The sequence below is a fragment of the Canis aureus genome, chromosome 36, assembly GCF_053574225.1.
Source record: "Canis aureus isolate CA01 chromosome 36, VMU_Caureus_v.1.0, whole genome shotgun sequence".
NCBI classification, from domain to species: Eukaryota; Metazoa; Chordata; class Mammalia; order Carnivora; family Canidae; genus Canis; species Canis aureus.
This window is the reverse complement of record NC_135646.1, coordinates 8,792,687-8,805,271: the sequence shown is the minus strand read 5'-3', so window position 1 is coordinate 8,805,271 and position 12,585 is coordinate 8,792,687. Positions and strand designations below refer to the sequence as shown.

Genomic DNA, 12,585 nt, shown 5'->3' with positions numbered 1-12,585 from the left:
AGAGTAACATTTCTGAAGACTGTTAGCATAGTCTCCTGACAAAGAGGAAGGAAGAACATTTCAAGTAGTAGGTCTGGAGATGCGAGGGGTTTGGTGCACTGGGAAAACTGAAAAGAACCAGCATGACTATACCCTAAAGAGGAAGAAGAGAAAGAAAGGGATGAAGGTGGAGAGGTGAGCAGGGACCTGATCACTGGAACCTTGTAGGTCACATGACTCCAGTTTTTAGGTTCCTGAATCTTCTCTGACAAATGAAAAGACTTCATGAATTATTTTTTCTAAACTTTGAGTTTATTGGTTTTTGAAACCAATACAATTGTGCCAAAGCTGGCAAATATGTACACACACACACACACACACACACACACACTACATAAAAGCACCTTCCCCGAGGGCCATATCATTATGAAGTCTATCCTATAGTCATATGCATGATTCTGGGTCAGCAGGGTGATTAGCTGAAATTTATCTCCATATTCATTTTCTCTCCACAGGAATGTTTCCTGCAGAGAGGCCCACAATATGAGGGTTTCTGTAAGAGATTAAAAAAACAAACAAAAACAAAAAAAAAAAAGTTGCCTGCCAGCAGCACATGAATTTTCCATCAGTTTTTAGGATTTCTATCTGTTTAGCTGATACACCCATTTCCTCTGAAGAACAAATAGCTTCTTACTCTGCTCAGTGCCTTACTACGTGTTAAGGTCTGGCAGGAATAAATCTAAATTCTGTTTACCACCAGGGTAAACTGCCCTCTTATTGCATTCTTGTGGAAAGGCACTTTTTTGGCATTCAGTATACCCCACATATTTATAGGTACTGAAAATGACACACCACATATATTGCAGACATCGAGCCCACTGCTTACTGCCATTGCTAATCTATATCCAATGATGATGCTCATTCTGTTGTTTTCTGGAAATAAATTATTTTGTTTTCCCAATTCTATCTACCCCAAACTATCTTACTTTTCTTCTCCACTCTTACTTTTCAGCTACTAATAACTATGCCTTTTAAGTTGTCTTTTTATTAAAAGTAATAAATTAAGACATTTATCTTTAAGTGCATTGTGACCAGCATATACGTTAGCACGCTCGGAGTATTCAGTTTACCAAAATTCATTTCAGTAGCAACAACATTCACCGAGTTTAGAAAAAAAAAAACTTTCCACTTATAGTTAGTTAGTTACTTGTTAGTCTCACACAATTGTACCTTCCATACAGTATAATACTTTAAAATTAAGATAGCTTGAGGAAGTGATATCTTCTGTGGCTCTTCTTTAAAAGGAAGCCATTGACCATTTGCTGTGCTTGACTTTGATAGAGATAATACTAAGATTCCATCCGGTCATCCTGTGAATCAACGCTTATGGTGGAACCTTGGCTACTGGTATCAGCAGTTTCATAGGACTTTTGATCTTTGGCAAAGTTGATGAAAACCTATTTTTTAAGGGAAATAAAGCCATTAGTGCTTGGTAAGCCAAAAGAAGAAATAGGGTTAATTCACACACACACACACAGTGAAAGAGAAAAAAGAGAAGTAAAGTAGATATTATAGGGACATGACCACACAGAAACATACATTTTCACTAGTATTCCTTTTATATATTCAAATTTAACTGGGGCAGGGGATGCCTGGATGGCTCAGTCAGTTAAGTGTCCCACTCATGATTTCAGCTCGGTTGTCAGGGCTGTAGGATGGAGCCCCATGCTAGGCTCTGCGCTTGGCATAGAGTCAGCTTGCCCCTCTCCTTCGGCCTCTCCCCCTACTCACACTCTTTCTCTCTCAAAATTAAATAAAGTTTTTAAGAAAATTAACTGAGGTTTGAAAATAAAATCTATATCTAGAACTATAATCATAATATCAATCTAAAGCTATAATTAAATATCTATAACCACATATTTGCATTTATAAGATTTACATTAATATTTCTATCAAGTATAATCCAGGAATCCAAGCCATTATCAAATGTTTATATAATGATGCTGAGACAAATTTCACTAGTTTCAAGAGTTAATGTACTAAAATAAAATTTGTATCAAGAGCCCACATTATGTTCAGTAAGCCAATTATTTAACAGGCAGACCTTTAGGACTTGGTCATAGATTCCTCCAGAAACTGAGATTCTACTTTTGTGTCAGACAGGGGTCCTGGTAGTTGATTATAAGTCAAAGGCTAACATTTCTGGGTCAGTAAAGCCATAATTGGCTAAAACCCTCATAAAAAATTGTCCATAAAATGCAGCACTTAAGAGGCCCTTGAGGCCTAACATTTAGACTCGTCCTTATGATAGATGCTACTCAATGTTCTATACATCAGGGTTGGTTGAGCTCTACAAAATTAACACAGGGCAAAGAGGATGACAGATGACCTCTAAAGTCTCCAGTTATAGAAGATAAAATAATTAAGACAGATGATGTGAGTGAAACAAAAAAATTCTGCATTTACTAGTTTGGTTGCCTGAACCTAGCAGATCTACAGGTCTGGCACTGAATTCTCTCTAGAAACCCCCATCCTGTGCTAACCCTGGAAGCCAATCGATAATGTTATTTAAGAAATCTACCGGGGGGGGGGGAAGAAAAATTTATCAAGGAGAAAGGAAAGTGTTAATAACTATTTGTTTTATGGGTGAAACTAACATTTTGTTTCTTTATATATTCCTACAACCTAATGAATATAAATGTCTTATAGAAAGGAAAAATCTTTTCTCCATTAAAAAATGGTTAATGCCTTTCACATTTTTTTTTGAACATCCTAAAATGCTGTTAGAAATAAATTCAGCTAAGTTTTTCAGGTGCGAGCTTAGATATGTTTCAATTACAAACAAATTGAATGTCATTAAAAAGAAATAACCAGAATGTGTAATAATTAAATGTGGCATTATGCACATGGATCATGGTAACCAGCTTACCTCTTCCAGAGTAGTCTGACTCACTAAGAAATTTGTGATATTTAAAGCAGTCTTGTTGGTTTCCAGCAGATCAAAAATGTTTGCTACTCCTCCTGCCGTGACTGGCACATGATACTCTAGCATGCTGAGGTGCTGATCCTGTGGGAACCAAAGGAAAAAATTTATTCTGCAATGTCAGGTAATATTGAGTTGAGTAGACATAACTTGACCAAGAGCTAAAGAAAATACTGAAATTCATTCCGTTGACAATGATGAGACAGTGTAAAGGATGGCTATGTTTTGCAGCTAACAACCTGTAAAGATGAGATGAAAAGTTTTACAAATGTCAAAGAGGAAATAAAATTAAAAATCTAATGAAAATTCCCAAGTATTCTATTTTCCTTATAGTCTTGCCTAGAAAAAAAATATTGTGAAATGGTATTTCAGATGTCAGATTATGCTCAGCTCACATAAGATTTTTTTTTTTAATTTTTATTTATTTATGATAGACACACAGAAAGAGAGAGAGAGAGGCAGAGACATAGGCAGAGGGAGAAGCAGGCTCCATGCACCGGGAGCCCGATGTGGGATTCGATCCCGGGTCTCCAGGATCGCGCCCTGGGCCAAAGGCAGGCGCTAAACCGCTGCGCCACCCAGGGATCCCACATAAGATTTTTTTAAAAGAGATCACATTTAGAAAATTTTGTTGTTTTAATGCTAGAACTGTACTAAAAGGCTAAGGATTAACTGTTCAATTTATATTGGCTAAAGAGGCTAGATTTCAGAAGTGCTGTGTAGGAAAACTTTCATTAATATATGCCATATCTGGGGCATCTAGGCGGCTCAGTTGGTTAAGACTGCTTCAGCTCAGGTCACGATCTCAGAGTCCTGGGATTGAGCCCCAGATGGGGCTCCCTGCTCAGTGGTAGTCTGCTTCTCCCTCTCCCTCTGCCCCTCACTTTCTCCCAATCCCCACTGGTGCCTACTGGTGCCTGCTTTCTCTCTCTCAAATAAATAAAATCTTAAAAAAATATATGCCACATTGTTTCTTAATTTACCCTAAAATGCTTTCCAATTTCTTTATTTAGTCTATGGTATCACCATCTACTTAGTAATCTATTTTTGCTTCCATGGAGCATCTTTAATACCTTAATTTTCTACATATTCAATTAGTTACTATATCCTATTTGTTTTTTCTTCTAAAATGAGTCTCGCATTTAAACCTTCCCTCTCTACTTGCACCATTAACTCCATTCTCACCACTCCATACCTGAGTGACTGCCTCGGCCTCTTCCGTGGCCTAGAACCTGTATATATTCACATATCCTGGCACAAAGCAGCTAGGATAATCTTTCCTGAGAACTATTTTATCAAGATATGTTCTTACTCCAGAATCTATCCCTGCAACCTAAATGGATCAGATGAAGACTGTGTATTTCACCTGGTTTTTATTTTTTTTTAATTTTAATTTTAATTTAATTTTTTTTCACCTGGTTTTTAAAACTTCTGTTACTGGATACCCCTCCTCTTATCACACTATCTTTGCTCACTGGCTAACCCCTCTTATCGACCTGGTTATGCATTGCACCTGTCACTACCATCAGGCTATCTTATTTTTATTCCCAAAATGTTGCTCTTGCTATTTCTCTTCTAGGGATCTAGAAACAACTACATTCTTGTCAAGAATGTTATGTTTAGAAAGGAATGAAACTTTTATGGTCACTCTATTTGCTTTGTATAGCCCTGGTCCTACAAGTAACAGACCAGGGTGAATGTAATCTCAACACCCAGTGAATAAACATACATTTCTTTTTTTTTTTTTTCTTTTTTTTTTTTTTTTTTTTTTTGCTAAACACAGATTTCACCTCAGAAACTCACCAAAAGAAAAAGCACTATTGTGATTTGTGCAAAACAGAGTCCTTTAATTTTTAAATTTGATTTTAATTTAGGTGGTAGAAAATGGACTTTGATAAGAATCATAAAAGCTATTATTTCCTGGAGAAGCCAAGGTTTGGGAGGTAGAGACAAAGGTATTTTATAGAGATAAAAGAATTGTTTTAAAAAATACATTCTATTTTGCTCTCTATAATCATGTCACATTAATATGGTGCCTTATAGTTTATGAAGTAGCTTTGTAGACATTTTATCATTTGTTTCTCACACCAATCTCATGAAGTAGATGTCATTATTCCTTTTCTACAAAGGAGAAAAATGAAGTTCAGAGACTTTAAATGTCTTGCTGGTAATCACACATGCAGAGCCCAAGTCTTCCCATTTCCTTCCATCATTCCACACCTAATTTCTTTTATTTTACTTTTATTTTAATTTTTTAAAGAATTTATTTATTTGAGAGAGAAAACACGACTAGTGGGAGGGGCAGAGGGAGAAGCACATTCCCCTTTGAGCAAGAAGCCTGATGCAGGGCTCCATCCCAGGACCCTGAGATGATGACTTGAACCAGAATCAGATGCTTCACTAACTGAGCTGTTCAAGTACCCCTACATCTGCTTTCCTTTAAAAACATTCATTTGCTATAATCATCTTGTACAAACTACCTGTACATCAAAGATGTTATGATGATAGCTTTTTCTGTCACATGCATTTATTTTAAGTATGTACTATGTGAGATATATAAATATATATGCCTGCCCATCCTGTGGATATGCATACATAAGATCAAATTAAGTGAACAATGTTTCAACTAGTGTGGGAATTAAGAACTTGATTTCCAAGCAGTTCTGTTTAAACTACTGTGGTCTTATCTTTCAAATGAGAGAAGCAAGAAGATAATCTTCTCTAGCTCTGACATTCACAAACTCTATTTTTTTTTTTTTTTTGTAAGATGAAATGTCTTTGGTCATATAATATTTGTCATCCTTTAATTCCTTAACATATGTAACTAGTAAACTAGTTGGGAATATAACTCAAAAACTAATAGCATGGTCATAAGGTCTTTGTGAGGAAGAAATAAATAAAGCTATATAAAAGGATCACATTTTATTTATGTATATATGTTATGTACGTATGTATTTATTTTAATGTAAGCCCTACCCCCAATGTGGGGCTCAAACTCATGACCCTGAGATGAGGAGTTGCAGGCTCTAAAGATTGAGCCAGCCAGGTGCCCTAGGACTACATTACTTTCAACTAGCTATAAAATGATATAATTAATTTGAAGATTCTATTTGTTCCTACTAAGTGTGTTTCAGAATATCATATGTAGCTTGAACTAATATATTAATAATAAGGCTATGTTTGACTTGAAATGGTAAACAACCATATTAGATTATGACTAGCAAAACTAATCAAGATCAAAAGGCAGGACAATTTCCTACTTACTTTTAAGTATGTTTTTGGGAAGTGCAGTTGCATAAACCTTGTGAGGGTATCCATGCTCACTTTGGTATTCTTCAAGTGAACCTTGACAGTAAATCCTCGTCCAAACCTAGAAAGAAAAAGTACAAAGTGTGATAGGAGTTCTATTTTGCTGAAATAGCTCCCCTGGAATTCTAGGTAATGAAACAGGACCCAAGCTGACCATTATTTCCCCTTTTTTAATATAAAGACTGCCATTTTCTCATAAAAGTTCAAGGTATGTTGCAACTGGAAATAGTGCCCTGCCATGATTTTTTATTTAGTTCTACCACTGTACAAAGTCACACTCCTTGGACAAAAGCTGCATTAGAAAGAAAACATAACTTGGCTTTCATTGATATCAATCAATTGGCAATTGATGTCAATATCTGGGGTTAAATACTTTCTAATTTAAAACAAACAAGGTCTTAAAAGGCAAGTCATTGGAGTTTTGGTGTCCAAAGTGAAGATTAAAGTCACTAGGATTTTAAAAATGAATAAGAAATCAATATGCTAGCTGTATGCCCAAGAATAGAGTTTGTAAGCAAGTCACAACAGACTCTCTGAGAACAATGTATAATGTCCCTTTCCTCCTTCTACCTTAATTATCTTGTTTAATACTATTTTACAAGAAAACCAGGTTGTACAGATTAAGGTATAAAATAATGTCCTCAAGTTTGGAGATTAATATAGATATGTATAAGTGCATATGCACTCTGGCAAATATAAATATTAATTTAATTTTAATTTGATAATATGATATTTATGTACATTTCCCCAAAGTATTTTTGATTAAAAGGCTTTGAACGCAGTAAAAATGTTAAATAGCTTGCTGAAAGCCTGTGCAAATGGCAAATGAACACGCTAGATAAAAATCTATGCTTTCATGTACTTGTCAAGGTCTAATTTGTTATCGAGTAAATTCTTGAAAACTACTTTCCGAGAGTATTTGTGTTGTAGATTTTCTTTTAAGATCTTTTAGTAAGAAAAAAAAAAGATCTTTTAGTAAGATAATTTAAGGTAAATCGATTATCAACTTTTTCTTTCCAGTTTTACTTCTCATTATAGGACAATTTGTTGAGTAATCCTCTAAGGTAAGTATGGTACTTTTAGATTGACTTCCCAACATCATATGTTAAACAATACAATTGTTCACCTGTTTTATTTTTTTTAAAGATTTATCTATTTGAGAGAAAGAGAGAGAGAGAGCGAGCATGGTGGGGAGAGGGAGAGGAAGAGAGAATCTCAAGCAGACACCCCGCTGAGTGCAGAGCCCAATGTGGGGCTCATTCTCAACCTTAAGATCACAGCCTGAGCCAAAACCAAGACTCAACTGCTTAGCCAACTATGCGACCCGGGCACCCACCTTACCTGCTTTTTATATGCTGCAAAGATCCAATACATTGGAATCTTCCATTTACCATAATGGCCAACCTGGTACAGAGAGCCTCACATTCTTCCATGCTGAAAGACAGAATCACATCAGCATTCTGAGCACACAAAAGTGCTCATAAACATAAGCTTAAATGTTTCATTATGGCACCTTAGAAATACTATTTTAGTTCCTTAAAATGTCTTTTCCCTTGAAGGACACAAAAAATATATTTTAAAATATAAATGAAATGTCTTCACATAGGGTTTATTACTCTTTATTCTCCAGCTTGAAGCCCTCTCTCTCACCTGGAATGCCCTCTCATCAAGCACAGTATTTCTTTCAACCTCTTTCAAGCTTAGGCTTAAGACCTACATTCCCTGAGAAATGTTTCCAAAATAATCTTGAGCTTTTTTCATGATGCTTCATACTCCATATTCAGTTGGCTTTTATGCTTTGTTATTTATAAGTAGTTAACCTGTACTTGATTATATAATCTCTCATTTCAAGAACTATGACAACTAGTAGAGATCCTCTCCACTTTGTACAAAAGTGAATGGAAATTAAAGATTGGCTTCAGAACATGTAGTGTGCCAGGCAAAGCTAGGATATGAACAAGTCTCTTAATTATAAATAAATCTAGAATTTTTTCTATTATATGGTAATTGCAGTGAAGGGATGACTTTAATACAGGCTTACCTTGTAAGGAAGGCACAGATAAGATGCTTCAGTAGCCTTTTTACTGAATTGATTGGAAGGGTCTATTCATAGAGGAGGCTTGGAGATTAAAACTTAGATTTTGTGAAAAGACCATTTCAGGTAGAAAGCACAGGCAGAGAGAGGGTGTGGTGATAGGGAAGGGCAGTGAATATATGTGCAACCACTAGTCATTCAGATGGACTGGTAGGTGGGGTAGTCATGGTAAAAAAAAAAAAAAAAAAAAAAAAAGACTGGAAATTTAGATAAGGCCAGACAATAAAAGGCCTTTCATACTAAGGTGGAGGATAATGAATTTTATGCAATAGGCAACAGGGATTCTTAGTTAAGTTGAGAAAGTCACAAGTCCCTTTTCATTTAAGAGAAATTTGTTTTTACTTTTTAAAAAAATTTCTTTTTAAAGATTTATTCATTTATTTTAGAGAGAGAGAGAGAGAGCACATGCACGTGCACACACACAAGTGGGAGAGGGGCAAGGGGAGAGAATCCAGTGGTGGACCTCTGCATGGAGCGCAAAGCCCCATGTACGGCTTGATCTCAAGACCCATGAGATCGTGACCTGAGCCGAAATCAAGAGTTGGACGCTTAACAGGCTTAGCCACCCAGGGGCCCTAAGAGAAATTTGTTTTTAGAAAGATTGCTTAGGCCCTATCCTACCCACCACAGGAGCTGGATTCTCACACGAAACCTGCCTGACTTCCTCCTCTGATGCAAACATAAAATACTTTAATCCAATTGTGGATTCATTATCAATACATAATATGTAGGATTACCTCTTCCCCTCTCTCCTCCTAAAATCCTGTCAATGGCTTTAAAGTTGCCACACGCAGTTTACCTGTGAGATGTGAGGATGACTGAACATTTATTCTGCACTTCTTCTGAAATGATCTTCCAGAGGTGCCGTTTCGACTTAGGATCCATCCCAGAGCTCGGCTCATCCTTAATAGAAAGTTACAAGAAAAATTTATCAAATTAATTAATTTTTGATGAGGTTCTTTACATGAATCACTGCGTCTCACTTGCCTAGAACAGAAATTACTTTGCAAAGTCCTGTGACGAACTTGTTTTATACTTAATAGGCTTCTTTCTGCTGCTGTCAAAAAGCTCAAAATTAATCATTTAAAATTGTCAATCTGTTTTAAAAAGTGTCTCAGTGAAGTTGACACCCTGTTACTTTACACTGGTCTCATATTTCTTTGGAAAAAAAATCTGCTTCAATTACTGACAAAGTGGAGTTTCTGCATTTAATACTACATTGTCACATATATATCTGAAGCTGCATCAGCAAGATTGCTACCTTGCTCCTGATAGTAGAATTGTGGCTATGAGTGATATGCACATGTGACACGCAGAGAACATAATTTGACTTTTCAGTTAGTATTTGAGGTGTATTTTAAATTCTATGGTATTAATTGAAATGTAATCTTCTTTGGAGAAATAAAAATAAGATTGCCATGTACAAAATATAAATTATATTTTAAAGTAAATGTTTTGAAAAATTATACAGACATAAATTCAAAATGCAAAAATAGATAATCTAAACAAGCAGTAATAGATTCTGAGAGATAATTAAATTAACAAATTAGAGGTCAGATGAGGAAATAATTAAAGATAATGTATTTGCAGTTGTACATAGGATTATCTGAGGCTTATTATAGTAAGAGATTAAAGAAATGAGTGTTGATTTGGGGAAACAGGAAAAGATATCTTGTTACTGCTCCTATTTTTGAAGGCGATAGCATATATGGCAAATGCATATGGCAGAAAATATGATAGCTTTCTCTCATAGCTTGTATTTCAGTTCATCTCATTACTGCATAACATTTGCATAGCACTTTTAAACATTTTAAGTACTTTACATCGATTGTCTCCTGGGGGTGCCTCATGGTTGTTTTGTTCAAGTTAAGGGACACTTAGACAATAAAATTACACCATAAGCGTCAGTTGGTAGGGATGTAATGCATTATAAGCTTCTGGTATTATAGAAAGATAGGTTGGCATCCCTCTGCTGGGCAGTTTAAATGATTTGGTCCTCTGTATGACTTAATCCCTGGAATAATGTGCTGATTTATAGCTGAATTTGTACGGCATATGATTAAAACCCTTCTGAAGTTTGGAGTTCTTTGAATGAAGGGATCTTCCAAGATAAGGGCAAGTTCATTTCTCAGAAATAAGCCCTTTCACAATGTTTAACCTGAAGAGCAGGATGCCCTGTCATCTCTATGGGTAATTTGTATTTCCAAATGATTAATTTTCCAGCTCTTAACCAAAATAAAATATGTAGAATGCATTTCTTGCCTCCAAAGAATTCAAATAAAATAGAAAGGCAACATTGTCAATCACACCCCAAACTAGGTAACTCATATTTTTAAGTAACAAGGAAATGAAATTTTAGAACAACACATTGCCCTAAAATATATCTTTCTGTTTTAGTAGAAGTTGGAAAATATGTTGGTTCACCTGATGAGTTACTAACTACAGATTTCTTCAGTAATAGACAATCAAATTCTTCCATATTTCATAATATTACTTATTTGAATACCTGAATTTGTTTTGGCTACTTCCTGTTCACATGACAAGTGTTTCTTCTGAAACGGACTAGCCATAGCTCTTTGCTAATATAAATTCCCTTAATGAGATAGTATATGTAAGATGTTTTGCAAAATAATCAGCATATAGTGAGACTTCAGTAAAGGTTTATGGCAACGATGAAAATAAAATGTTACACACACTATTGGGTATGTGGGTCTAATTATGTGGTCGCCTTTTCCGTAATGATCCTCTTACCAGCAGTAGAATGGAAGGTTTCCCTATCAAGGCCAGTGCTGTGGATAATTTTCTTTTTGTGCCATAACTGCACAGCGAGGTAGCTCTGTCCTTGTAGGGCATCAGGTGAAGTCTCCTAAGGAGTTTATGAACAGTCTGTGGGTGGAAAACAGGAGTTAGGTTGTGATCTTCCCCTGCCAAAATTCTAACAGCATTACATGGAAAAAAGAATTGTGAAAGTTCTATAGTGAAGAAACACATACCTGAAAACAAATCAAACACTATACCCAACATATTTTACTTTTACTTTTAAAGGTCCATCTAAAAATTAATAATCATTTAAAGGGAGAAGAAATTCTGTAGAGACTCATTTTCAGATGGGATTTTTTCCCCTAAATGTGAGTGTGTGTGTTTACAATTGTGGGCTGCACTTTCTGCAGGATTTCTTTATACAACTTAAAAGAGCTGAAAGAGAATTTGACCCTTCATAAGGCAGGTTTCTCATGGATCGTCCTGTTTCATCTTTCTTCTTATGGAGGGAGCAAATTGTCACAAAGGCTTTATGTCTATTTAAAACTGACCCAGTATCAAAATTTCAGCACATTAACTTAGGAATCATGGGTTCTTGAGACTATTTCTGTAAACAGCTCTGGCAAATAGTGGAATCCTAGGAAGATTTCAACAGGTCCTCAGGATTGCACAAATAGAGGAACCTGCCAGAAGGGTTAGCCATTCCATTAAAAAGGCAAATGATTGCAGTGAAGTCCAAAACCACATTAAAAAAACCAAACTGGAAGCTATTTGATTTTATGTGGGCAGTTTGCAGGGAATTCCATGTTTCGAAACTTATCTAAACACTAGAGGATGTACAGACATCACCAACCAATGCTTAGCCCAGAGCCTAAGGATCTTTTATTGGATAGTTCTTAAAAGGTAACTAAGCAAACACAGGTCCAGGAGCTTCTGCAGCTGAGTTCAGAGGTGTATAGCTGATCTTCACAATTAAGGTAAGACTGCCTCAGTGCTCACTGACAGGAAGGAAATGCCATAGTTTTCCAGATTTCAACTTAGTTGTGAGCATAGGGGGTGGGTGGGCGGTGGTGGTGACAGTAATGGTTTTCAAATGAACTAGTTTTCACACTTCTACTCACTTCTTTAATATCTTTTTCTGGAATTCCATGTATCCTGGCATAGAAATACAGGTGTTCTTCTACGGACACCAGGTCATCTAAGGCATCTTCCTGAGGGCAGTATCCAACCAATGAGCTGTGTGAGTCAACGTGACCCAGAGATCTGAATTGAAAAAAAGCAAAGACACAGATGCATTTCAAAAGGTATGTCCCTTCTAGTCCCCAAATGTTGGGAAAACAGCTCTATTTTGGTCATGGTGATTGGTGATTCTACTAAAAAGAGGTAAAATATCCCAGCATATCCCACATCACACTGAAAGGTTTAAAAATTCACACTTGATCTGGAATAGCTATTTTTT

General features: G+C 36.0%; 1 protein-coding gene across 2 annotated transcripts in view; it reads right to left on the bottom strand.

Annotated features, from left to right (window-relative positions):
- Positions 1 to 269: 269 nt before the first annotated feature.
- ABCA12 (ATP binding cassette subfamily A member 12) overlaps positions 270 to 12,585 on the bottom strand; it is a 275,603-nt gene continuing 263,287 nt past the window's right edge. For both annotated transcript variants that reach the window (XM_077884812.1, XM_077884813.1), the window contains 7 exons: positions 12,248 to 12,389; positions 11,118 to 11,252; positions 9,166 to 9,269; positions 7,613 to 7,705; positions 6,227 to 6,332; positions 2,909 to 3,046; positions 270 to 1,436 (listed from right to left, as the gene is read on the bottom strand). In XM_077884812.1, coding sequence (XP_077740938.1) covers positions 1,329 to 1,436; positions 2,909 to 3,046; positions 6,227 to 6,332; positions 7,613 to 7,705; positions 9,166 to 9,269; positions 11,118 to 11,252; positions 12,248 to 12,389 — 826 coding nt within the window. In that variant the 3' untranslated portion in view covers positions 270 to 1,328. The remainder of the gene's footprint in view (positions 1,437 to 2,908; positions 3,047 to 6,226; positions 6,333 to 7,612; positions 7,706 to 9,165; positions 9,270 to 11,117; positions 11,253 to 12,247; positions 12,390 to 12,585) is intronic.